Source organism: Zalophus californianus, chromosome 1, assembly GCF_009762305.2.
Source record: "Zalophus californianus isolate mZalCal1 chromosome 1, mZalCal1.pri.v2, whole genome shotgun sequence".
NCBI classification, from domain to species: Eukaryota; Metazoa; Chordata; class Mammalia; order Carnivora; family Otariidae; genus Zalophus; species Zalophus californianus.
In genome coordinates, this window is record NC_045595.1 from 835,428 (window position 1) to 861,642 (window position 26,215).

The 26,215-nt window shown below is 59.3% G+C and overlaps 1 protein-coding gene across 5 annotated transcripts; it reads left to right on the forward strand.

The window, feature by feature from the left end:
• The first annotated feature begins 1,242 nt into the window (after positions 1–1,242).
• DAZAP1 (DAZ associated protein 1) lies at positions 1,243–26,097 on the forward strand. Of its 5 annotated transcripts, XM_027582078.2 has the most exons (13): positions 1,243–1,418; positions 9,444–9,484; positions 10,118–10,284; positions 10,529–10,594; positions 12,455–12,565; positions 14,011–14,059; positions 17,305–17,387; positions 20,361–20,514; positions 22,415–22,444; positions 22,578–22,718; positions 23,566–23,742; positions 24,667–24,756; positions 25,688–25,824. In XM_027582078.2, the coding sequence occupies exons 1-12, from the start codon at positions 1,390–1,392 to the stop codon at positions 24,744–24,746; spliced, it is 1,128 nt and encodes a 375-aa protein (XP_027437879.1). In that variant the 5' UTR covers positions 1,243–1,389; the 3' UTR covers positions 24,747–24,756; positions 25,688–25,824. The 5 variants fall into 5 exon arrangements, with proteins under 5 accessions (XP_027437879.1, XP_027437877.1, XP_027437878.1 ...); XM_027582076.2 differs by lacking the exon at positions 24,667–24,756 and having other exon boundaries at positions 25,688–26,097; XM_027582077.2 differs by lacking the exon at positions 24,667–24,756 and having other exon boundaries at positions 12,458–12,565; positions 25,688–26,097.
• The last annotated feature ends 118 nt before the right edge of the window (positions 26,098–26,215 follow it).

Sequence of the window (26,215 nt, forward strand, 5' to 3'; positions counted from 1 at the left end):
AGCATCATGGGACATCTCTGTGCACTTGGCGGGGCCAGCATTTGAGGGATAAATTCCTGGAAGTGGGCTTGCTGAGCTTCCTCCTTTGTTTGCTTCATGTCTGCTTCCCCCATCAGGGACACCCAGCTAAGCCTGTCTGTCCCCAGCGCACTCTTCTCCACATGTCTTGGGGACGTCCTTCCAGCTCCCCGGGGCCCCCAGTGGGGTGCCAGTCCCTGCCAACTGCTACTGATTCCCTGTGACTTGCAAAACGTTACGGAGCGGCGCGTGAGCACAGTTCCCAGGGCAGGGACACAACGCCTGCCCGACGCTGCCTGGACCACTCCCTTCCCTTCCGCCGGACCGCCCTCTCCCACCTGCAGATGGGGACTAAGGAGTTACTCTGCTCTGGCGACTGCTGAAGGGACACGGATGCCCACGCGCTCTGCAAACTGGAAAGCGGGCGAGGTGAGAGGTGCTGTAAATGGCTGGTCTCGTGCTGTCTGCCTGTGACCTCGTTCCGCCACTCCTTCCGTTCCCTTAATTTTACGACGATGAATACACGGACTTGCCGCCGGCGGAGAGAGCGGGCGGAGCCGCGCACCACCGCCCGACAACCGGGCACGGGTCCTCGCGAGGTGCGGACACGCCGGGCGGCCTGCCCTGGGCTGCGCGGCCGCCTGCAGCGCTGACCCCACAACCGCATCTGCAGGGGCCGGGGACACGCGGCGGGGTCGCCCCGCCAGTTCTTGCCCTGAGCCTCTCCTCCCGTCAGACGAGCTCCGCGGAGGCAGCGGGGACGCCGGCCAGGAGAGGGGCACCGCCGCCTCGCGTGACCCCGCACCGGGCGTGGCCTCTGCCCATCGTTGACCCCGCGCGCCACTTCCGACCGGAGATCAAACAAGGAAGCCCAGACGCGCCTGCGCCCCGCGGTGCCTAGCTCGGAGTGCCCGAGCGCGAGCGCGCACGCACGCTCGTACGCACGCACGCACGCACGCACGCACGCCGTCCGGCCGCGCGCTCCCCTCCGCTCGGCGGGCCCGGCGCGCGAAACTCCACTTCCCAGCGTGCACCGCGGCGACGCCGATAACTGCGAAGGAGCAAGGCCGCCGTGCGGCGGGACCGCACGCAGGCACGCACGCAGGCACGCACGCAGGCACGCACTCCGGCGGGCGCACCCCTGGCCCCGCCCCCGGAGGCCCCGTGCGGGAGCGCGCCCGGGCGTGCGCAGGGCGGCGGCGCGGGCGCGGGCGCGGGGGCGCGCGGTGACCGTTGGCGCTGAGGGGAGGAGGCTGCGCGGCCGCCGCCGTTGCGCAGATCCGGGCCGCGGCTGTGGGGAGGGCGCCGGGGCCGGTGACCTTCCGGAGGCGGGAGCGAGCCAGGGGGCCCGGGACGCCGAGCGCCGCCGCCATGAACAACTCGGGCGCCGACGAGATCGGGTGAGGACGCGCCGGCCTGCGCCGCCGCCGCCCAGACGCCGCCCCGGCCCCCGTCAAGGTCACGCCGGCGGGCCGCGTTGGGACCGGCGGCCTGGGGGGCCGGGGACCCCGGCCGGGGCCGCCGGGGCCGGGGACCGGCGAGCAGGAGCCTGGGAGTCCGGCGTCCCGCCGCTTCCTGGCCGGGGCGGCTCTGGGAGGGCCCCGGGGGGGGGCGGACGCCGCCGCTTCCTGGCCGAGGGGCTCCCGGCGCGGGAGCCGGGCGGTGGGGAGGCGGCCAGGGCGTCCCCGCCGCCGCCGCCGCCGCCGCCGCCGCGCCCGAGTTTCCCGCTGTGGCATCGGGAGCGGGGCACCTGGCGGCCTGGGGCGTGTTGGCCGCCCCCGCGCCTGGATCTCTGGCCGCGGGACCTCGAGCGGAGCCCTGGGAGGGTCCGGGGGGACCCCCGCTGCTTCCTGGTCGAGGAGGACCCGGGACGCGGGCCGTCCCTTGGCGCCCGGACCTCTGGCCGGGGGGACCTCGAGCGGAAGGTGGAGGGTTGTGGGGCGCCCCGGGCGCCTGGGCGCCGGTGTTCCGCCCGCCCGAGCACCAACTTGGCGGGGCGGCGCACGTGGCGGCCCCGGCCCCCGCCGTGCCGGCTCTGCCGCCGCGCAACTTCTTCCACCCGCCGTCGGGGCGGCGGCTTGCCCTGTTGCCCCTCTTCACCCTTCCCGAAGTGCGAAGAACAAGGAAGGTGCGCGGACTCGGCGCCCGCGGGCCGAGGTCACGTGGGGCCGGCGCGCTGAGCGCCCCGACCGTCTGCCGGGGGGTCTGCCGCTGGAGCGCCTTCCGGCTCAGCCCCCTCGAGCCCACCAATGGACGGACCGAAAAGGAAGAAGAACGGTACCTCCCGTCGGGGGACGGCAAAGGCTCGCTTCCCCGGGCGCTCGCCTTGACCAGAGCGGAGTTGTTTTCTGTGGCGATGGCCTTGTCTGATGCCGAAGGGGCCCGAGGTGCGAGCGAGCGATCCCCCGGGAGCCGGGAAATCCGTTTCTGCCCTAGTTGAGGGGTTTGGTCGAGGCTTCTTCGCAGAGAGCAGCTCCTACGCTATCAGCATGTTTTACGGTTACGTTTCCTGTGCAGTTTGCGGTTGGGTTTCTGTGGCCTTGTATACGGTTCTCAGTGCCCTGAGCTTCGAAGAGACGCAGTGCGTGCTGAAGTGTTTGATTTGGTAAAGTCATTGTTGGCGGGGGGAACTGGCCTCCCGGGGCCTCCAGCTGCAGGGTCCTGCTGTGGACATGAAATGCCTTTTGGGGGCTCCCCCTCCCCAAACCCCACACCACAGAGAATCGGGAGGAGGACCCTGAACTCCTAGCCTGGTTTACTTTAAAAGGCGTGTCCAGGGACTGGAAGACGGTGTGTTCTTTGTGTTACGTGGGCAAAAAGTTGCAGCACTTCTGACGGGAAACTAGGGTATAGGGAAAAAGTGCTCCAGAAGTGGGGCAGAGCCTGACAGGAGAGAGAACAGGCCTGCCACATCCATCCCCATAGTGCTGGCCTTCCAGAGTGCAGCCAGGAGCCGCCCAGGGCGAGGGTCTTCAGGCTTTGGGCTGCTTTTCTCTCTCAGGAGGGAGAGCAGGCAGAGGTTGGGAGGGAAGGGAGCCTGGAGACCCCTGAAGTGTGCCGTGAGGATCCATGCTTGGGTCTGCAGAGGCAGCTTGGGGACGCTGTGGAGCTAGTGGCAGGATGGGGTCAGGGACCCTGCCTGGCCACATTCCCCTCTCCACTCCTGCAAATCCACCCGGATCGCCTGAGTTTTAAAGTTGTAAATGACAGGTGTTCCAGAAATCTTTAATTGCTTTGCAGGTAGAAATCTGTTGCAAAAAACTATTGACCGGTGTCTGTTTTGCACATAGGATGCTTGTTTCTGTTCCATTGATGTGGGAGTCCAGGGTCCACTTGGATCTCCTTGCTATGTTTGGCTGTCCTCAGACAGTGCGGGTGACTCTACCGGGCTGCCTGACGAAGGGCCCTCTTGCAGTTTCCTGTGAGCGGACCATGGTTGCCTACTCTGGGGTGGTTACCATGTGGGAGTGAGTGTTGTGCTCAGATCCAGGTGATGGCAGATGTTAGCGGGATGTGGCGGGTCTGAATGATCTCTGATGACATGCACCTTCGTCTCTGATCACTTTTGCTCTGGTCTTTGGTCAGCCTCGTCTGAGTGACTCCTGAGGGAGCGGGAAGGGCTGCTCCCCTTTCCCTAACAGGAACCTGCATGTATGGGGGCAGGGGCAAGGCCTCAGGAAGTGTGTGGATGTGTGGGGTGCCATCCAACGGGGGGATGTACTTCTGAGTTTGAGTCTTCCAAGGAAGAGCTTCACTGAGTCTTGGCTGTACCTGAGCCGGCTCACTGGTCCCCATGAAGTCTGGAGGGGAGAGGAAGTTGGCTGAGACCGGTGGTTTTGGTTAGTGTTTTCATCGTCCTGATTGTCACAATCAGCCAGAACAGAGGGAGGGCTGGGTCTTGAGGGCAGAGGGCTGATAGGAGCAGTGGTGTCACGTGTGGCCCCGAGTAGCAGGTGTGTGACAGGCTGATATCTTCCCTTGGGGCCAGCGACTAGGGGGACAGACACTTACCTTGCTGGAGTGGGGGTGGGGGTAGCACTGTGTCCTCTTTCCTGTGCCATAACCTTGGAAAGTTGACTTCGAGAAGGGTCTCTCGATTCTGACTCTGGAACTGGCCCCGGCACAAGCCTTACAGAGTCCAGACCCCCTGGTCTCTCGGTAGGCCTCTGAAGGCACCTGGCGTCGAGTCGGTGCTCACAAGTGCTGGGGAGGGGGCTGGTTCTCGTTCGGGCAGAGGTGTCTTGTCCACCGGCCTCTGGGGTGCTGGCTTGTGTTGTGGAACTGGAGAGAAGTTTGAGGGAGACTTTATGTATCGGACGCAGGGTCTGGTAAAAGGCAGGGCCAGCTGGACACCCTCAAGGGGAGAGTCCCAGGGAAAGGAGGGACTCCACAGAGAGAAAGTGAAGCAGCACGTGGGTCACTTTGAGAGAAGGTGCAAGGAGGCGTCAGGAGTCCACTCCCTGCGGGAGCTGGGAGCACGGAGGGCGGGTGACCCCACCTACCCCAGCAGCCCAACCGTCCCCGGGGTGCTGGCAGGGTGAGGCCAGAGACCTGGGCCTGGAAGTGTGGGGACTTGTTAAACGCCTGTTTTCACTGAGCAGCCAGGAGGTGGGGAGGGTCCTAATGGTCTGGTTCAGAGAGGTCCTGATTGGGGAAGAGGCTGTTTCTTGCAGGGTAAAGGGTGACGGAGACCTTTGGGGGTAGAAGGTAGAGATGCTTCTCTTCTGCATTTTGGAGCAGAGTCTCTGCCCAGCAGTGCTGATATTTGGGGTGTCCTGGGCACTGTGGGGGCTGAGCAGCATCTCTGACCCCCAGCCACTAGGTGCCGGGAGCACCCCCAGTTGTGATAATCACAGATGTCCCCAGATACTGCCCAGTATCCTCTGGCAAATGAGACACCTGTTTGGGAACATCTGCTCTTTTCGGCCTGGTTCCCAGGGTGGCCCTGCCACTTGCCCCCATGGTTTAGGATTTGTTTGCTGTAGTGGGAACTAATCTGACGCCTCTAAGGTTGACCGTGGTGTTGGGAGGCGCTCTGGCTGACTTCTTCTATTTTCAGTGTTGGCAGCGGGTTGAGCATCTTTGCCAGGTGATGTGCCTGCCCTGCTTGCAGAAGCACACCCAGAGTGACTCACTGGTGATACCCTTCCTACAGCACCTGCTGGGAGCCGGGCTGGAACTTCATGCCCCAAGTCAAAGCCTTCTCTCTGTGGACAGACCGAGGCTTAGAAGGGCAGGAGACTTGCCCAAGGTCACCCCAGGAGGAGCCAGAGCTGGGAGTCCCGTGCTCCTGGTGAACCAGTGCAGCCCTTGTAGGGAATGGCAGGGATCAGGGCCAGGCCCGAATGTGGACATTGCAGCACTGTCCATGAGAGGCCGGACTGTCTTCTTAGGCCGACTGTTCTCGTGCACGGTGTAAGGACAGAATTGTGAGCAGGGTTTTCAGCAGGAGGTCACTTGTTTGATTGAGGCTCTTGCCTGGTACCAGGGAGTGGTGGGGGACACTGGTCCTGTCTGGGGGAGGGCAGGTGGAGGAGTTCACAGCGGGAGGCTGCGGGTGTCATCGGGAGTTCATGCCAGGCACTGAGCATCCTGGGGTTTTTCTCTTGCATGTGTCGCTCGACCCCCACTGTAGTCTGGGAGGGGGTGATCTCACCTTGCTGGCAGGAGGTAAGCCTGAGCTGCTGAGGGCAGGGCCTGAGCCCCAACACTTGCCTTCCAGGACTTTGCGTCTCTTGCGGTGGAAGGGCCCTGCAGCGGGGTGGCTCCCTGGCTCCTGGGCCAGTGCTGTGTTCCTCCTCCTAGAGCTGCTTCCTTCCCGGCAGGGGGACAAGGTCCCAGGGTGACCTCACTGGAGGGGCAGGAAGGTGCAAAATAGGCTCCACGTTATGTGTTCTTTAAGCAGAAAGAGCCGTTTGCTAAACAACCGTGATTGGTCCCAGGCCCTCTGCTTCTCTGCCCCACCGCTGCCTTCCTGGTGGCCGCCTCACCAGGCGAGATGGCACTTTCTGAAGGCTGCCCGCATGCTGTGAGGGGGCAGAACCTGCGGTGGTTGGCCGGGACCAGGGGAAGCCGCTGAAGGTTTGCTTTCTGGCATGAATACCATGTGGCTGCCCTAAAGTACACAGAGCGGGAGCGGCGTGGTCCTCCAAAGCAGGTTTCCATCTTGGCAGGTGGGGGAGGGGAGAATTAAGCAGAGCTGGGTGCCCCCCGGTGACTGCTGCAGAGCCCCTTCTGAGAGGAAGCCACCGGCACCTGCTGTCGAGGTGCAGGCCCTGGGAGCCGCCTCTCCTGGGCCCTCCTGGTAGTGGCATTGCCCGTCCCCCTCAGGAGCCCGACTCTGGGTCACCTGGCAGGGCCTGATGGTTTACGGGGTTCGGGGACTGGGAGGGCGCTGACTCTCCGCTTCAGCTGAATCCTGACTCTTGTGCCCTTAGAGCAGGGACGGCCTGGAGGGCAAGTGCACAGGGAGCTATCCCCTTAGTCTGCAAGGTCCTCACCAGGGGTGTAGCCGGTGCCCCGAGAGTCAGTGCGGGCCACCGGTGGGCAGCTAGCAGGGTGAGCGGCCCCTCGCTCCGGGCTGGCGTGCACACACACCTGTGGTGACTGGCGATGGTTTTGCTGCCTGGGTAGCTGTGGAGCTGGTCCTGGCTGGTCCTGCCAAAGGCCCTGTCGTCTCGGCGGTTCAGAGTTGGGGCTTTGTGCTGGGGCTCTGGAGAGGGCCTCCCAGGACCTTGGGAGCCTTTTGGCTCCTGTGTGCGGGCCGGGGAAAGTCCGCCCTTGGAGTGGGAGGGGACGAGATGGGAATGGGTAGAGCGGCTAGCCTGGTGCCACCTGAGGGCTTGGGGCTCTCCTCCCCGAAGGTCACACCCCATGAAGGTGTCCCCGGGAGTGCAGCTCAGGGAGCCTAGGGCCAGGGGAAAGGGAGATGCTGTTTTTGTCTCAGTGGTGAAAATCTCTTGTAGCTTAGAACTTGGTAGAACTTCAGACCTGCAGAACATTGCAAAATGGTAAGCAGAGTCGCTAGATACTCTTTCCCCACCACACTTAGCAGTGGCTGACATCTTGTCCCGTTGGTGGGTGCCCCTCCCATACGCCTTGGGCATCAATGGCGAAGCACTGGGGAGTGAGCGGGGCCCCGTGACCCTTCATGTGGACACTTGGGTATGTGCTGTTTTCTAAGAACAGGGACCTTCTCTGAAATCAGTGCAGCACAAGGATAAAGTGAGGGTACAGCATTGATACCTTTTTACTATCCAGTCCATAGGGCAGAGTCTGGCCTTGTCAGTTGTGTGGATGATGGTATTTCTGGTCTTTTTTTCCTTAATGCCAGATTTTGAAATTTAAATGAGGGCTGGAACCTGGACTGGTCAGACGAGTTCCTTCCTCCATTAGGTGGGTGGGTGGTGGAGGATTGGGTTGCTTAGAAGGATACCTGTTTATGACCTTACTGTTTTGGTTGGATGCACGCTAGATAGAGACTGGTATTTGTCTCAGTGAATTAGGTTTTGTTTTTTGAGAATGCTTGAGATCTCTTTTTTCCTGCATGAATTTGCTTTTCCACAGCAAACCTTTGTTCATTCCTGTGTGGAAGGAGTGGGCAAACACGCAGCTCCTCAGCGGTGCCAGCCAGCCTTGGGGCCTTCAGTCATCTGCCGCTCTGTGCCCCTACTGGGTGCCAGGCCCTGTGAGGGCAGGGCGGGGTAGGGCCTGAGTCACAGCTTGCTCGGGGCAGCGCCCTGGATGTCCGAGGAGGCCCCACTCCCCTGGGATTGTTTGGAGTCAGGAGGAAACCTGGCCTGATTCTGAAAGGGGTGCGTAGGAGACACGAATTTAAGTTAATGAGGCCTAAATGTAAGCCTCCCTCTGCTGCTTGGTCAGCATGTTCTGGGAGACTTGTCCTTACAGAGCTGCCTTCTACAGCCCCATAGCACAGCCTCCGCCAGATGTGCCTGTCCCGGGCCCTCCTCAGCCCTGTCCGTAGCGTGGCGGCTTGTTTGCGGCCATTTTGGGGATGGCAGCGGGTACCTGTCACATCCTAAGTTCAGAATGCTTCTTCTTAGGGAAAAGGCTGGGGTGGGAGCAAGCCCCTGACAGGCCTGCTGCCTGTTGGAGGCATTTTGCCGGGGGCTGGCACGCTGGAGCTTGAGTCCCTGGATGGAGCAGGGGTGATGGGTGTGCTGGCCTCCTTGAAGGGGTCTGTCCTGGGGTGGAGGGCAAGAGACCCCTGTTGCTTGGGGGCAGGAGGGCCATCAGCCTTGCGGGGGCCTTTTTGTCTTTAAGCTGAGTGTGGTGTGGTCGGCCCCAGATAAGGGGACCACAGGACCCTAAATCTCAGACAGGGACTGAGCCTTGGCCCCGTGCTGGTGTCTGAAGCCCTTGCCGGTTAGCATCGAGGTCCCACTCTGCGTGCGACAGTGCTCGGAGCCCCTTCCCCCTGCCTGCTCTGTCATACTCACCTCCCAGGTTGTGAGAGGCCTAAATGGTGTCTGAGGGGCCTGTGCATCTTGGAGATGCAAGTGAGCTTGGCCCCAGTGAGGGCTGGAATAGCCCCACCACACGGGCCCGTCTCCGGACCTGCTCCAGTGCCTCAGTTCACTTCAGGTCTAGCCAGTCCCGGGGCAGGGCCAAGGTGGATGCTGCCCTGTGGCCTGTTAGTGTGGAGCCCCTCCCCAGGGGCAGGGGAAGTGGAAGGGCTCTGTGGGTTCTGGAGCTGCCCTGGAGGTGTCCTTTGCAGAAGAGAAGCCAGTCGGCAACAGGGGCAACAGTGGGGTTCCTCTGGAAAGTTCTAATGTGTCTGCCTGAAAGGACAGCCCAGGCTACCCTGGAGTGGGAGCTGTGGGCCGGGGCTCCGGTGCCGAGTCTGGAGCTCCGGGACCTCCCGGTGACGTGTGGGCCCTTACTCACGACCACAGGGAAGGCACCTGAGACCTCCCGGTGACGTGTGGGCCCTTACTCACGACCACAGGGAAGGCACCTGAGGCTTTGTCCTACAGCTCCTCGTCGTTCTCTTTGGTTGCACGTGCTTTCAGAGCTTGACTCCTAAGTCCACAGTATTTGCAGGAGCACTGGGGACGTGTGCCCCACAGCCCCACCTGGAAGCCCCTGTGGTGTGGGGGCTCCCGTCAGGCCATTTTGCAAGGTCTCGCTTTCTCACTGGTTTGCGCGGCGAGCACGTGTGGCTCTGGACGTGTGGTAACGCTCACCCCCCGCCGTCTGGGCAAGTCTTGGTGTTGGCCTTCATGTCTGTAGCTGATGAGGCCGGGCGATGGTTTAGGCGGACATGTGTCGTTGCCATGAGCTCGACACCAGGCATCACGTCTGCACCAGCTTCCAGGGGAATCCCAGCTGAGGGTGAGGCAGAGTGCTGGCATCTTTAAAGCAAGAACTGTCTTGACCCTAAATGTTTTTTTGTTGAATTGCAGGAAGCTCTTCGTGGGCGGTCTTGACTGGAGCACCACTCAAGGTAGGTGGTGGGGACCGGCCTGCCTGCCAGGCACCGCAGACAGGCTGGTGACCCTGGTCTTCAAGTTGTGTGAATTCGTCTCTCCCTAGTACCTTGGGTTTTTTGTTTGTTTTCTTTAATTCTTGATTTATTTATTGTCTTGAGTTCTGGGGAGGAGGGGCACTTGACTGGGCGCTGTCCCGATGTCTCAGCGGGGTTAGGGGAGGGGCATGGAGGGCGGGAGACAGTTGGTGTGTGGAGTGTGGGGGCCTGGAGGCTTCCTGGCGCAGTCCCTGAGCTCAGGCTGGAGGGGGAAGCAGCTTGCGGTAGCGGGCATTCCTGGCGGTCACCCGTGTACCCTCAGACTTCACGTTTCCCAGTGCCTTTGGCTGCTGCCATTGTCAGCCGCACCCTTTCTGATTCGTGTGGAGACATAATGCGTCCGCGTCTGGAACCCCCCATCCTTTCCCGTGGGCCTCCTGTCCTTGACCATCTACCATACCCCCCGATCAGTTGCTGAGCCAGTTTACAAGTTGCTGGTTCCACACTTCCAGGTCAGGCGGAAGAACTAGGAGCATGTGTGCCTGTGTGCTTGGCACACCAGCTTGATACTCCGGTGTGTGTGTTTGTGTTTTTGTCCCAATCTCTGAGCAGAGACTCTACGCAGCTACTTTTCCCAATATGGAGAAGTTGTAGACTGTGTGATCATGAAAGATAAAACCACCAACCAGTCTCGAGGCTTTGGGTTTGTCAAATTTAAAGACCCAAACTGTGTGGGGACGGTGCTGGCCAGCAGACCACACACACTAGACGGCCGAAACGTAAGTGTCCCTCCCTGGAGTCCTCTCCCTCCAGCCTCTCCGGCCCCGTCCCATGCTGCTCCGCCAGCCTGCCTCTGCCACTGGGCCTTGGTGGGTGTGCACGTGAAGGAGCGTTTTAGCGGGGTGCACTTAGAGGGTTGCAGTTCTGGGCTGAGGCTGGATTTGGGGTAAATTGACTGGAGGCGTGGGCTTGTTTGGGAGAGTAGCTTCGTATTTACAGCTGACTCCTCTGAAACTTCTACAGATCGACCCAAAGCCATGCACACCCCGAGGGATGCAGCCGGAGAGGACACGGCCCAAGGAAGGATGGGTAAGGGGCTGGGCGGGGTGGGGCGGCCTCCCCGCATGTGCCACAGCCCCAGCAGGAAGGAAATATGTACCTTTGATCTGGTGTTTTTGCTCATTACCATTGAGAACATCAGAGCTCTTCTCGTTTGCTGTTTGAGCAGCGGAGGATTCGGAGGATTGCTCAGATTTATCCAGTGGTGTACGTTTTTACTTTATAGCCAAGAATTTTCTTACTATTCTGCCTTGAAAACAAGAAAAAGACCTCCCACACCTGGGATCAGGTGTTCCATTTTCTCCTCCCTGGTGGCTCCCACCCTGCCTGCCGGGGGGTGGGGGTTGGGGGGTGGGGGGGCGTGTCAGAGCACCCTCTGCCCCTGCTCCCCCACTCCTTTCTGCTTGCTGGCTGCTCCCGTCCAGGTGCTGCAGCTCACAGGCAAGGGCCCAGTTGGCCATGTCTGAGAGCCTGGTTGCTGGTTGTTGGAACAGCTGATTCAGAATCTGCCAGTGTGGTGGCTCCTCAGGGATCCTCTGTGAGCTGGGTGTGGCCCCTGATGCTTGGCCAGTAGGGGCAGACCCGTCCTCTGCACCATCACCCATCCCTCTCCTCCTCCAGCCTAGCAAGTCTCAGAGAAGACCGTCATGCAGAACGCCTTTGTCCTAGCAGAAGGGCCTGGCCAGAGCTGGGCTGCAGGCAGGGCAGATGTCTGGGCCACGGCCCGAGAACTGCATGTCTAGCAGGATCCGGCTGCTGCTGGTAGACAGGGGTGTCAGACCCTTAAAACAGTTTTTATTTTCCCAATTTTCTATTGGGAAACTTTTGGGGAACTTCACAGAAAAATCAGAAGAGTAGTACATCAAACACCTAAACACATTGCCTAGATTCATCAATTGCTAATATTTTCCTAGTTATCTGTATTTCTATCGCATCTTTTTCTGTATCTACCACTCCTAAACTCTGGAGCGTGTATCTCCTAAAAGCATGTTCTCGCACGTAACACCCATCCGCACAGCGGGAGCGTTGGCAGGGGCTCCCAGCACCACCTGTGTCCAGACGGGTGCACTTGCGGCTCTGGGGTCACTTCACAGGTGGCCCTCGTAGCTCTTCTCTTCAGACTGGAATCCCAGGCACGTTCAGATTCCACTTGGTTCCTCGTGTCCTTCAGTCTCTTAGCAGCTTGACTGAGATGGAGCAGGCACTTGATGGAGTTTGACCCCTAAGTGTACCTGTGAGACCCTTGCCTGCCCCCAGAGTTCAGTGGCATTGGTCCAGAGCCGTTGGGACAGCGCAGCCCGGAAGCCCCTTGGACAGGAAGGACGGGGTGAGGAGTGCAGTGGGGGGGAGGCAGCCTCCCAGGAGCAGGAGCGGAGGGTCCAGTCCTCTACTACCCACAAGGGATAAGCTTGGGCAGGCGTTTCCCTCTGAGGTGTGAGACCCTCCCCGCAGAAGGTGGAATCACTGGGGTCAGGTGAGGCGAGCGAGAACTTCCCATAGTCCTCCTTTGTTATCAGCTGAAAACCTGAGAAAACTGCTAGTTTTCATCGTTATGGCCGCCAAACCCAAAGTCCTTCCTTTGACATCATAGAGCTATATGCTCTCTAGCTGTTGTGATTCAGGATGATTTGACACAGGACCCACCACATGCTCTGCACATGCATTTGAGTGGTGGTGCTGGACCCCTGTCGCCCCGGGTCTCTGTAGGAAATGGAGAGAAGAGTTACGATAGTTTGCTGATTGTGTTTCTCTTTAGTGGGTTTTTTGGAGTGTTTTGGTCTGGCTTTTAGTGGGGTCTTAAAACCAATGCAGTGCGCATCACATACTCACCATGGGGAGCGCTGTGAGGGTTTCCCACACGGACTAACCATTTTTTCCTTTTTAAAACAGCAGAAAGGACCCAGGAGTGATAACAGTAAATCAAATAAGATATTTGTCGGTGGGATTCCTCACAATTGTGGTGAGACAGAGCTCAGGGAATACTTCAAGAAATTCGGAGTGGTGAGTTGTCCCTGCCCCAGAGCACGGCGGGTCAGGGCGGGGGCGGTGGAACCAGGTGTCCGTGGAGGTTGAGCCTGGCAGCGCTCTCCCCTGGGCCTGTGTCTTCCCCCAGAGCAAGCCAGAGCCTGGGAGAGGATTTACTGCCTTTTCAGGCAAACGAAAGCTCACCCTGCCAATCTCCTGGAAGGCCCTTGTGACTGGTTGTGAGCGCCACGGTGTAAAGCACTAGATAGCGTTAGGGAGAAGCAGGGTTTGGCTTAGCCAAGGGAGCCAGCCTGCTGTCTCTCATCACGAAGGGAATGTGCTAGGCCAGGTCCTTACAGCAGCAGCGCAGACTCCACCGGCCTGGACCCGGAGCCGCCCTGCTCCAGCAGCTCACGCTGTCCACCAGGCTGCCAGGCACTCCCTCCCTGGCCAGGGGTCGTGAGAGTTTTGGGCCTGTCACCTGCTCAGTGTTTTCCTCAGTGACAGCAGATCTTCTCCCAAGGCTGGTTTTGTCTCTGGAAGAGGCTGAAATTTTTTAGAATCTTTTTTTTTTTAAGATTTGATTTATTCATTTGACAGAGACACAGCGAGAGAGGGAACACAAGCAGGGGGAGTGGGAGAGGGAGAAGCAGGCTTCCCGCCGAGCAGGGAGCCCGATGCGGGGCTCGATCCCAGGACCCCGGGACCATGACCTGAGCCGAAGGCAGACGCCCAACTGACTGAGCCCCCCAGGCGCCCCTCTTTTTAGAATCTTACAGGGGTTTAGAGTTACTTGGGCTCCTACAGGAAACTCCGTTCTAGTAGGGCAGACGGGCTAGCAAGCAAGCTCGTGTGGGGTACTCGTGCCCCAGTCATCCGAGGCAAAGGCACGGGGTCACCTCAGGCTCCCACCTGGTCACACACCCTGTTGGTGGGACAGCCCCGTTGCCTCACTACTGCTTGTCTGTCAGGGGGGCGCCTGAGTGTGCTGAGGACCTGGGCCAGGAATGAAGAGTGCCAGAGCACATGGTGATGTGTGCTCAGTGAGCCAGGGGCCCGGGAGCGAGGGGCGTTGGCTGGGCGGACATCCGTGAGGGAGCGCCAAGCCAAGTGCCGGTCAGCCGGATGGTCTTGGACGTGTGGCCGACCGCCAGAGCTCTGGGTTCTTCTGTCCTAGCATCCGAGCCTTGGTTTTTGTCTGTGAATGGGAGGGAGCACTGTGAGGCTGGGGCCTCCGGTGTCCAGATGCCTCCCCGTGAGTTCTTGGCGCAGAGGCAGCATGCACTTCCCCTGGCCTCCTTCGTGCCCCATGAGTCTCAGGCATCAAACCCCATAAGGCTGGCCTTTTGCCTCAGGACTTCCCTGAGGAATGTCTGGAGACGTTCCCAAGCTGTCTGTTTGCCTCGGGAGTTTTGTGGTAGCCAGATGTGCCCGTGGCCGCCCGTGGCACCCGGATTCTCGAGCACCCGTCTCTCTTGCAGGTCACAGAAGTGGTTATGATCTACGATGCAGAGAAGCAGAGACCTCGAGGTAAAAGACATGGAGTTTGTCCTTGACCTCCCCTTCAGATGGCAAACTATTTCACAATTAGGTGGTGGTGGTAGCGAGCATTGCCTCAGAGAAGGATGATTTGGAGACATGATTAAAACGTAGGCCCTTCCTGTGCAGCCCCAGCCTGTCTGCTTCCCAAGGTCAGACGTCACCGTGTTTTTTTTTGGCTCGTTCTTTTGAAGTTTTTACAACTTGACATGAATTTCAATATGGTTTCTGTTTTTAAATGTGTACTGAAAGATTGGTGCTTTTTTCAAATGGTGCACTTGTCACTCAGGGCTGCGTCCTGCTTGGAGTCTCCTGCCCGGGCAGGTCTCATTCCATGGCGTCAGGCTAGGTCTGCCCCAGCTCGGCTTGAACGTGGACTTTCCTTTATCCATCCCATGCTTTTTTCCTGTTTTTCTTGTTTCTTGTTCCCCTAAGCCCGTGGGGCAGCGGGAGGAGGGTGAGGCGCTGCCTCAGTGCATCCCCGACAGGTTCGGGGAGCTGCCCACGCTCGCACGTCCAAATTGGTTTGTGGGGCTGGGACGGCGGGCACCCGATTTCCTTGCCCTTTTTTATGATTGTTATTTCTTTTTTTTTTTTTTTTTTTTTTTTTTTTTTGTGGCTGCTGCTGTTTGTGCCTGCCCATCTGTTTTGGTTCATCCACCGCTTCTGGACCGGCTGTGCGAGCTGCCCTGGCGGTCTGGGCACCGTGCAGCCCCTGCCCCAGCCCCGTCCGAGGCCCCCCCTAGCGCACAGAGCCGGCGCCGCCGCAGCATGCGCCCGCCATGCTGGAGAATAGTTTGCCATTTGAACTTCCACCCTCTCTTCCTCCATGATAAGTGACGTATCCTCACTTCATGTCAATTAAGCTGTTAAGTCTTAGCTTAACTTTAACGTAGACATACGTGCTTAGTGACGTACTTAAGTGTCTCGTAGTAAAGTACAGTAACGTTAAGTAAGTTGTTTTTCCTTTTCTCTCTGTGAATTGTTTGTGATTAACGATATCTCTTTAGATTTCTCTTCTCCAGGTGCTAAATTATATCACACAGGTACAGGCCAGTCCCGCAGTCAGAGGAGGGAACGGGCTTTGCTCCAGTGGGGTGTAAACGAAGTTTCAGTGTGTTTCTGTCCGCTTCCTCAGTGGTGATGTCGCCTCTTGACAGACAGATGCACCCCTAGACGCCCCGCCCCGGGGCTCCTTACCCAAGACTCACCGCCTCTTGCGCTATAACGGACCACGCGAGCCCTGTGGTTGCAGACACTCCTGCACTTGGAGAAAATGTTAACTTTTTAACATGCTGTTCATCACCCATGTTGTGTTCCACCATTTGCCTCCGGTCTTGTGAAACTTCAGGACATGGGAATCCTGAGGGCTGCTCTTAGACTCATACCCCCAGTCAGCCCCCTGAGGCCTCGCCCTGGGCCTGGGGAGCACGCCGAGCCGCCGTGGGCTGGGGGGTGCAGGCAGGAGGAGCTGGTGGGGAGAGCGCTTCGGGCTTGACCTTGGGACCCATGTTCCCGTGGGGGCTCACGGTGTCCTCCACCTCAGAGAGTCCCTGCGAGCACGAGGCCAGCAGAGGGCGGGAGCGACAGCAGGAGCCCCCGGTGGGCTAGAGGGGCGTCCCAGAGAGCTCATCCTGCTTCCTCCCCTTCCCAGGTCTTTTCCAGGGCTCCACCTCCCTCCTCCCTCCTCCCTCTTGGCCGATCTAAGACAGTGTCCCTGTCCCAAGGGTTCTGCATGTGTCTCACTGGGGACAGTGAGGCCCTGACCTCGCCCCTCACCCTGGCTGCTGCCTTTGCTCGCCTCACACCTTCCTCTTTGGCGACCCCCCCCCCCCCCCCGGCTCCAGCTTCTGTCTCCTGTGTCTTGCTGTCATCGTTCTGCAGCCGCGTTTCTGCTCCTTCTCGCACGCCGTGTGCAGTTTCTTGTGTGAGTGTGTGCATAGTCACGCTCAGACACACGCGTGTGCGGAGACACATCCGAAGCTTCCTGAGTCCTGGGTGCCCCTCCCCGCTAGTCTGTCAGCCCCAGGTTTCTGAGCTGTCTTCTCCCCCCACCCCCTACCCCAAGGTTTTGCCTACAGTCTTCCCACACGGCCCAGCGCCTGCAACCTCAGTGTCCCTCTCCCGTCCTCTTGAGAGTGCTCGGGCTTGGCTGCTCCTTCCCGGTGCCCCCTCCCTGCCCGCTCCGGCCCTGCGGCCCTTGGAGGCCCTGTCGGGCGCAGGCCTGACCTGGGCTCTTTGCATCGGCCGTGTCATGCTCTGTCGCTCTGTCCCCGCCCGCACCCCATGCCCTTCTTCAGCCCGGTCTGGGCGCTCAGCCCTTCCCCTCACCCGTCTTTTGTTCTCCCGGGTCTTCCGGCAGCTGCCTGCCGCACGCGTCCTTTTGTGCTTGGAGCAGATGGGCCCCGGGGAGACAGTGCAGTCGGCTGAGGACCAGACATGCCACCTTAGCTGGGCAGTCACACTCACCCAGACCAACCAAACTTCGTTTATACTGCCACTTTCTTGTGTTTGGGAAATGCTAAATTTTTTTTCCCTTTAAAATTCTCTTTTTGATGACATGGTGCCTCTTGCTCTTGCTGCTGACAGCAGAGTTTGACCTGCTGGAACCCGTTGTGGCCTGTATCTTTGTGTATTTTATTTACATAGATGCGTACAGATAGATACCTGTATACATACGTATGTTCCTTTGACAGGACTCCTTGGGCTTACCCAACGGTGTTGGATAAGCTTAGCGAGGCACTAACTGTGTAGAGACCGTACTTCTGTTTAACGCGCTAGAACAATATATGGCTGCTGTCAGCACTAGTTGCAAAGCAAATTGCAAGCCGAGGGGGAGAATCTCGGGTTTCAGAAAAGCAGCCGCGCACCCACGGCACACACCCCGACGGAGGTGGAGCTCGCGGCCCGCTGCCCTGCTTGCAGGGGTGCGCTGCGGCCCCCTCCACAGAGTGCTCTGGCACACTCCGGGCGCGCTGGGCCTGCTCATGGGTCAGGCCCCCGCCTTTCTCCTGCCCAGGCTGCCCCTGTCTGTGAGGCCAGCCCCTGGAGGTTCCCACCGTGTCTCCACGTGGAACCCTGCCTCCATCACCGGCTCGGGCCCCGCCCTGCAGCCTCACATACTCCGCTTCCCTGAAACCCTTGGACGACCCCTCGGCCCGGCCCTGATACTGTTCATCATCCTGTTTTGTGTCACAACGCCCTGCTACCTTGATTCACTCTTCGTCGTTGGCTAGGTTTTGGATTTATTACTTTCGAGGACGAACAATCAGTGGACCAGGCTGTCAACATGCATTTTCACGACATCATGGGCAAAAAAGTGTGTAGTTGTAGTTTTATTTTACCTTAAGACCAAACCAAGTCTTAGGCAACTTAGGGATTTCACTGGAAACGACAATTCCTGAACAGGAAAAGGGCCGGGCGAGTCGACCTGGGGCACTGTGTTGTGTGGGCTTGGGCCTGCTCCTGCAGAAGCAAGGGGCCCTCCCTGCCTGAGGGGTTCTGCCTGTGGCGTGGCGTCTCCCGTCTCGCCAGCTCTGCTCCCGGAGCCCCTCACTCTGGATCACCGGGGACCGGTGGGTGGGGTGGCCCCCTGGCCGAGGGGCACGGTCTGCGGGGGCCTCCTGGGCTGGCCTCCAGTGAAATTGCAGGTTGCCTCAGGCTTGGTTTCAGTGACCACTCCTTCAGATGTCTGTCCTGCATTCCAATTGCCTCCTGCCGCCCCATGATGTGTGGTGGGCAGCGGACCTTTGACCACAGGTTCCGTGTCAAACCGAAAGAGACGTAAACATCCTGAAGGATTGGTTTTTTTTACTTGGGTCACTTACTGTGAAACTCCAGTCCCCACCACATGCTCTCGGTAGTATTTAACTCCATGCAGTCAAGTGACCTCTGGTTTCATCTTCATACTGTGTTGCCGCCACGGAGACGGGCTGGCTCAGAACGTGGCCCCTGCTCCTCATTTTACTGGGGCCCCCAGAGCTCTCTAAAACGAATCACTGGTAGAAATTCTGCAGTGGGGGATCCCTGAGAGTTAGCAAGAGGCTTTGGGTCCACATTTTTGCAGGATTCTTGTGTCCGTCCTTGTGAAACTTGCTCTGCACACCCTGGCGGTCCCCGTGGGTGCCACACAGGCAGCACGTCCTTGTGCCCTTTGACATGCCCTGCCCTTGGGACGGGACCATGGCCATTTTTGTCAGTTACAATGTCGTGGAGGGACTAAGGCACCACGAGTTTGCTGCCTCCCCAGCGCTCTCACCCCAGCCCCACAGCCTGTCCCTGAAAGCTGATGAACACAGCAGTGCATGGAGCTGTTGTTACATATAGGTGGCTGAGGTTTTGTTGCAGGCTTAATTAATTCCATTTGAACCTGACTAGGCAGCAGACACAAATCTCGCTCCGACGTTCATTGAAGCTTTTAGTTTAAAATTAGCATGCAGATTTCAAGGATGCATGCCAGTTACGAACACAAGTTCAAAGGAGTCCACGTTCAATATTTTAAGGTACTGTGACATTTAAAACTTGGAGGAAGCCTGTCCTGCTCTAGGGGCAGAAAGGCTGCTAAGCGCACGGATCTGCTCCATCTTCAGGCGGCTGGCCCCGCCCCAGTTTTGTAGGACGCATCGGTGTCTGAGTCCGGTCTGCACGGAGCACAGAGCGGAGACTGAGGTGGCTTCTCGGTGTGGGGCTCGACTTCTAAAGTAAGGTGCACACGTGTGGGAGCCCAGCTCCCGGCAGCAACCCCCAGCCTCGCCCTGTTCCCCTTGCCCGACCTTCACTGGCGGGCAGGCCACAGCAGCCCCTCGGTTCCTCGGTGGGGGTTCGCCTCCATGAGGGGCTTGGGCCCCACTTCTAATTAAAACCGTAGTGCCAGGGGCTGCGTCCGTGTTCTGAGAGGAAGACGGTAAAGAAAAAAAGTTGACAAGGGCCGCTCTGCTTCGTAAGCAGGAACCACATTCCCTTAAGGAGCGTATGTGAAGACTCATGAATTTGAGTTCTTTGAAATGGGTCCCTTGGTCCTGCTGTCACATCGCCTTGAGCTAACGGGGATTTTGTTCCTATCCGTGGAGTGTCCTTGGGGCATCAGGAAGGTGGGGTCTTTGTGCCGATGTCCCACTTCCTGTTTGTTCTCCAACAGGAAGGGGTCTTAAGGCAGAACTGACGGAATTCTGAATGCATAATGCTTAGCTCACCAGACTGTGAGACCCCAAGGATGACTCCAAGTGGATTTATTGTCTCTTCCTTCCCATTAAAATTTATCATTAAAAAAACAAACAAACAAACAAACAACTGGAGATTCCGGTGCTGAGGCAGCCCTGTAATTGGGGGATTTCGGGTTGTCAGTCTGCCCGCATCTTAAAAGCTGCGTAAGGGAGGGAGCCTTCTGGCAGCCACAGCGCCTGGTGCTAGTAGGGCACACACGGTCACTCCCGCTGCCCCGGCCCCTCCCAGTGCTGTGGTTCCCGACAACGTCCAAAAGAGGCAGGGTCCTGGGCTGCTGACCTAACACAGTATGAAGATTGCTTACTGATTCAAATGTCCATTTTATTGCATGTTTGTTTACTTTTTTTGTTAGATGTAATGTAAGATTCTCTTTATCACATCCATTCCCTCTGACATTATTTTGAGTTAATTGAGATTCTTTAAGCGTTAGCCTGGGGAAGGTAAGTCTTTATCTTCCATTAGACATTTTAAATAAAAAACCTAAGTAAACCAACTGTGTTTCTCAGGTATGAGCTTAAAGCGCAGGCAGGGTGGGTGGCCTCTGGAAAGGTCCTGTGTGTCTGTCGGCCTGGCTCCTCCCAGCGGAGGTCCCCCCTCCACCCCGGTGCTCCGACAGCATCCGGCTCCTGCCACGCTGGGGCCCTGGAGAGGCCTGGGGAGAGGGCTGTGGTTGTTCGTTGGTCCTGGTCTCTGTGTCCCTAGGGTGACGAGGCCATCGAAGGAGAAAGCTGTCATTTCACCTTGACTGAAAGACCCTTGTCACACAAAACTCTGAGGGTCCTTGGCCTTCGGTCCGTGCTCTGCAGTGGGTAGGGCTTAACATGTCTTATGGTTGCATCTGTTGTACCTGAGAAACATGTTTTAAGCAAAAAAGAAAAAAGAAAGAAAAAGGAAAATTATAAATTTTTAAAGAAAAAAAAAATACTGGCCTAAATAAGGTTTATAGTTAAGTATTTAGTTTTAAGTCGTAAGATGCTAAGTGTAGTCGTAAGTTATCTGAGGGTGTGTCTGAAGGGAAGGGGGTCCAGGACCCTCGGCATCTCCCTAAACCAGAGCTTCATTTGTCTAGGTGGAAGTTAAACGGGCTGAGCCACGGGACAGCAAAAGCCAAGCGCCGGGACAACCAGGTGCCAGCCAGTGGGGCAGCCGGGTCGTGCCCAATGCCGCCAATGGCTGGGCAGGCCAGCCCCCACCCACGTGGCAGCAAGGATACGGCCCGCAAGGTAAGGCTTCAGCACCCAGAACCGACTGTGCCCCCAGACGGCCGCCTCGGGGAGGCCTGCTTGAAGGCCAGGGTCCCAAGCCTGAGGGGCGGCAGCTCCCCACAGCCGCGCACGCCCTTTTCCTGCAGACTCACCGCGGAGGTGGGACGTGCTGGCTGGACAGGTGTGCAGGCCTTTGCGGGAGTGCATGAAGGCAGAGGTGGGGCTCCCTCCCTGTCCAGCCCCAAGGTCGACACACACAGCTATGTGCTCATTCCAGTAGCCAGCACGTGGGCTCTGTGCTGGGTACCCGTTAGCGCTGGAACCTTCCAGCAAACCCCCAGAGGGTCGCTGTCCAGTCAGCTCACAGATGAGAAAGGGGCTAGTTTCCCTGTGCTCACCTGGTCCACCTTGAGCGTGGTGTGACCCTGGGTGGTGTGCTTGGGCCACAGCCAAGTTCCCCACCTGTGGTTTGGGCAGACGGGTCTCACTGTGGCCAGCAGAGCTGCCGCGAGCGTCCTTGCCCCACGTGCCGTGCTGTGGAGGAAGGGCCCACGTAGGTCTGAGGGAACATTCGGATGCCGCGTGTGGCCCGCGGCCGTGCCGGGCATTGCTTCTAGGGGGAGGCTAGGAGGACCTGGTGGGTCGTGGGTCGTGGAGTCCGTCACTGCCGCCATCGCCCCCAGCAAGTGCTGCACCACTGAGCTCAGAGTGGGAAGTGGGCCTGGCCGGCCTCTTGGGCCCTCTGAATCTGCTCCTGCTCCCTGGGCTCTGGGCTGTCAGGGCCTCTGTGAAGGGTGAGGAGAGTGGTTAAGGACAGCTTGGCAGAAGGGTTGAGGTTCCCAGGGGCCGCAGGACGCAGGATCTGGTAGCCTCCGCCTCCTTTAGAAACACAAGAGAAGGGGCAGTGTCCCGAGGAGGCCCAGAGGAGGCCACGTGGGTCTGTCTGGCCCCAGAGGCACCTGGCGCACTGCCCCCAAAGCTTGCAGATTGGTCTTTTTAAAAATATTTTTTCACAAAATAAAACACAGCCAGGGGCGCCTGGGTGGCTCAATTGGTGAAGCGTCTGCCTTTGGCTCAGGGCGTGGTCCCAGGGTCCTGGATCCAGCCCCGCATCGGGCTCCCTGCTCCGCAGGAAGCCTGCTTCTCCCTCTCCCTCTGCCCCTCCCCCTGCTTGTGCACACGCTCACTCTCTCTCTCTCAAAAATAAATAAAATCTTTGTGCCCGGGGCGGGGGAGGGGGACAACCAGCCGTATAGGAGACCAGGTACTGAGACCAGAAGCTCTTGGCTGGTAACCAGCCCAGGGCTCCCACCACCCAGCCTAGGGTCCCACCTGTGCATCTGGGCCCCTAGTCTGTGGGTGTCCCCTTCACCCTTCCTTTCTTTTTCTTTTTTTTTAAAGATTTTATTTATTTATTTGAGAGAGAGAGAGAATGAGCGGTAGAGAGCACGAGAGGGAAGAGGGTCAGAGGGAGACGCAGACTCCCCGCCGAGCAGGGAGCCCGACGCGGGACTCGATCCCGGGACTCCAGGATCATGACCTGAGCCGAAGGCAGTCGCTCAACCGACTGAGCCGCCCGGGCGCCCCCCCTTCACCCTTTCTGATGGGTTCTGTTAAGAGCCGGGGCCAGCTGACCAACAGGCTTCTCTTGGGGATCCTTCTCCTGTAGAAGCAGGATGTGAGTGGCAGCCCTTTGCCCGTACCCAGGTGCCTGTGTTCCTGATCCACCACGGGCTCCTCGGATGCCTTCCTCGGGCTGGGACGTCCTCCCTGTGCCCACAGTGCGGCAGGACGCCAGGCCCCGGGACTGTGTTTCCAGGAGGGCTTTGCCAGCAGAGCAAGTGCTGTCGGGGGTGGGTCAGCTGCCAGTCTGGGACATGGACAGGACACCAACCACTCTCTTTGTTTTCCTGTTTAGGAATGTGGGTTCCAGCAGGACAGGCAATTGGTAAGTCCTTCTTTGTGGGTATCCGAGAGAGAACAGAATCTGAAATGGGGTGGGCCCCTGGGGGGCCTGGGCACTGGGAGCTGTGTGTGCCCCACCCTTTCCCCCTCACCCACCTCTGCGTCCTGTGTTCCAGGTGGCTATGGACCGCCGCCTGCAGGGAGAGGAGCGCCCCCACCGCCCCCACCGTTCACCTCTTACATCGTGTCCACCCCTCCTGGAGGGTTCCCCCCTCCTCAGGGCTTCCCACAGGGCTACGGTGCCCCCCCACAGTTCAGTAAGTCCTGCGGGCCCCTGGGGTGGGGCAGGGGGCCCATCCTGACATGCATCCTTGCACCCTGTGCCTGGCACTTGCTTGGGGCTCGTGGCTGGGGCGCTGCCTGCCCTGGTCCGTCTGCTTGTGGGGCCGTGGGGGTGGCACGCCTGTTGTGTGAGGAAAGTGTGCCCCCTCGCTGGGGCATCTGGATCTGATGGTGGGACTCAGCAGTGAGGGGCTTGAGCGCGTCAGGAGCTCTCATCTGTGCTGGGCTCTGTGGCGTGGCACCTGGGCCTTGGGCAGCTAGCACGCCTGCAAGGCTCCGTGCTCGCCCTTGGTAGGAAGGTGGCCTTGCGGCCTCGCCTGACGCACTGTGGCTGACTGCTGTCATTTTGAGTGCCAGGCGGCCAGCCGAGACGGTCCCGCGCTCTTGCTGGGAAGTGCTTGGGGGTCTGGGTGTGTTCTGTCGGAGTGCACCCCGCGCAGGTCAGGCCCCAGGACAGCTGTATGGCCCCTCACCCTGGCCTGGACCACATCTGATTTTAGTTGTAACCAGGAGATGGGTGGATAGAAACGGGGTGTTGACCCCCAGGACAGAGTGGAAGCCATGCCGTGAGGGAAGGTTGGCGCTGTGTCTGGCAGGCGGGTTTTATCCTTTTCAAGAGGACGCCAGTGCAGCCGCTGTCTGTGGGATCCCTGCCGAACGCTCGCTGTTGGGGGTGTGACAGGCCACCCCAGGCCCACGCTAGGGACATCCCCAAGGCCTGGCCGCTCGGGGGGTCTCAGCAGGACATGGTGCGGCGGCTTCTGGTGGGCTGGGCTGTGGTCGCGCACCGTGTCTGTGTCTTCCTCTCCTGTTTGTGTGCAGGTTTTGGCTATGGGCCTCCACCTCCACCACCGGATCAGTTTGCCCCACCGGGGGTCCCTCCTCCACCTGCTACTCCAGGGGCAGCACCTCTGGCTTTCCCTCCGCCCCCATCTCAGGCCGCCCCGGACATGAGCAAGCCTCCAACGGCCCAGCCGGACTTCCCCTATAGTCAGTACGGTGAGTTGGAGACCTGCAGGTGCGGCCTGGGGCCCAGGACCTGGCCCCACCATCTCCTGCCTTCCTCCCCGCCAGCAGGAATGTGGCGGGGGGCCTGCTGTGCAGGGGCTTGTTGCAGAGGGTCAAGCGAAATGAAAAGCAAGATTTTGGTGTCTCGGGTTTTGGCTAGGGAGCTAGTCTTAGAAAAGCATCGATCGTGCAGCAGGTGTCCAGGCTGCGTGGGCTCGGGAACCCGAAGCTGTGACGGGGCCCCTAGGAGGATGACGCGAGGGCTTTTGGGGCACCCCTGGCAGGCCTTGTTCCTTGGCTGTCTCGTTTTCTTCCGCGTGCAGAGCGCAGGGTGGGCACCTGTGGGCCACGTGGCTTCGTGGCTCTGGTCGGTGGCAGGCACGGGCTTGGGTGTTACCATGTGCTTCACTCGAGGGGCTGGTCATGGAGGAGGTGCTTCTGAGCCTGGGGGTCTACAGGGTGGCGACCTGTGGCCTGTGTGGGAGGAGCTCATGTGAGGACAGGGTTGGGCCCAGTGTCCGGGGGTCTCCCGCCGCCTCTGCTGGGCCACGCGGGTAGGGCTGCCTGTCGCCAGGGCTCCCAGGGTTCTGCTCTCTTCCCACTTCGTTGTTCAGACTGTTTGGCCTAAGACCACAGTGTCTGCAAATTGAAGCTGTTCTTGCCCTCGAATGCTCCCGGCTGCCCAGCATCGTGCAGTCTTGCCCCCTTGGCGCCGTGCCCGGCAGCGCTCCCCGAGTACATGGGTTTTTAACCACCACCACCACCACCACCACCACCACCCCCGCCCCAGAGCACTTCCTGCTGTGTCTGGCGCCCGTGAGCAGCCCTGGGTGGGGGGGTGCTGACCGCCAGCGTGGCCCCGCCCCTCTGCTGAGGCTGCCCTGGGGTAGTCACCCTGGTCTCGTCTCTTGCCAGGCCTGGGTACCTATTCTCAAGACCCATCAGGCTTCGGGCCCATACTTTGTTTACACTCTTATGGTCAGGCTGAGCAGTGATGTGGCCTAGGTAGGTGGCACCTCCTCATCCACGATCCCCACTCTGCCTGCACCCGGGCAACGGACATCGCCTCCTCTGCCGTCCTGGGCGGGGGTGGACCTGGCGGTGCCCTCGGGACGGGGCCCTTGCTGGGGCGAGGATCTCGACTGGCCACGGCCCCATGGCCCCAGGAGCTCTGCTTCTGCTGGGCAGCAGACACAGGCACCCCGTGCCTTTGTGCACCCCCTACTGGGGACCCAGGGGCCCCGGGACATGCCTTCATCCTGGGTGTGCAGTCTGGTGCCGTTCCCCTTTCCAGAAAGCGCCTCCCATGCCTTTAGAGGTCAGCAGTGCAGGGTCTAGGTCCTGTTTGGAGGAGGGACCTGCCCAGCCCAGGCAGTCTCTGCGGGCATGGCGCCATGAGGCACTCACGGCCTGGCGTTGGGCACGCAGTCCTGCCCCACACCCGCCGGTTCTGTGGAAGCTGCCAGCTTGGGTCAGTTCTGCGGGGAGGACTGTCTCGGGTCTGGCGGGCATCCGGGGGGGGCGCGGGGGGAGGCCTGGCGCTAGTCTAGTCTGACATTTTCTTAAATTCTGGGGGCTGTGTCTGAGTTCCCCATGCATTCCATTCAAAAGTAAACTTCTAGAAGCCCTCGGGCCACCGAGCCAGGCCAGGTGCTCTCACGTCTCCAAGCTCAAAGGTTTCCAGCGGCTCAGATGGGCTGCTAGGGCCCAGCCCCGGGTCCTTGGGAATGGGGGGGGGGGGGGGAGGCAAGGCCGAGGATGGATGGGACAGACCAGGGGGCTCCTCGAGGTCTCTGAGCTACTTTTCCTTCTGTGCGGAGACAGCGGTCGGGGTCCTGTGGGGGAGCAGGATGGGCTGTGCGGGCGTGGACCCCTCCTGGGCTGTCGGCGCACAGCTGCGTTCCCGCCCCCGGCTCACTGGGCTTTTTCCCTGCAGGTTACGGACAGGACTTGGCTGGCTTTGGACAGGGCTTCTCAGACCCCAGCCAGCAGCCCCCCTCCTACGGGGGCCCCTCGGTGCCAGGCTCGGGGGGCCCCCCCGCCGGCGGCAGTGGCTTTGGACGAGGTCAGAACCACAATGTGCAGGGATTCCACCCGTACCGACGCTAGCGGGCCGGTGCCCTGCGGACGCCGGGGCGGCTGAGACCCAGGATTTAGAACTTGTGAACTCGTGACAATCACAAACTTGGCAGAAAAATAGCGACTCGACGGTGGGGGGAGGGGGGCGAGAGGCTTTTGGAGGCGGCTGTGGGTGTCTGGACTGAAGTTTTTAAATATATTTCTTTCTCTAACCCATCAGCACAATAAAAAAAAGTCACTGGTTCAACAACAGGGTTAAAAAAAAAATGTCTTCAGCTTTAATTCAAAACTTCAGGTTTCTTTTTCTTCCTTTTTTTTTGAAATTATTTTCCTGAGCCTTTTGTTTTACCGTATATTGTAAACTTTTATGTTAAAGAAAAAAAAT

Excerpts from the sequence above, each read along its gene's own strand:
- DAZAP1 (XM_027582076.2), top strand. The coding sequence starts at position 1,390 with ATGAACAACTCGGGCGCCGACGAGATCGG. Across the intron at positions 17,388-20,360 it reads ACGACATCATGGGCAAAAAA|GTGGAAGTTAAACGGGCTGA; the intron begins GTGTGTAGTTGT and ends TCATTTGTCTAG. Across the intron at positions 22,719-23,565 it reads CGGTGCCCCCCCACAGTTCA|GTTTTGGCTATGGGCCTCCA; the intron begins GTAAGTCCTGCG and ends GTTTGTGTGCAG.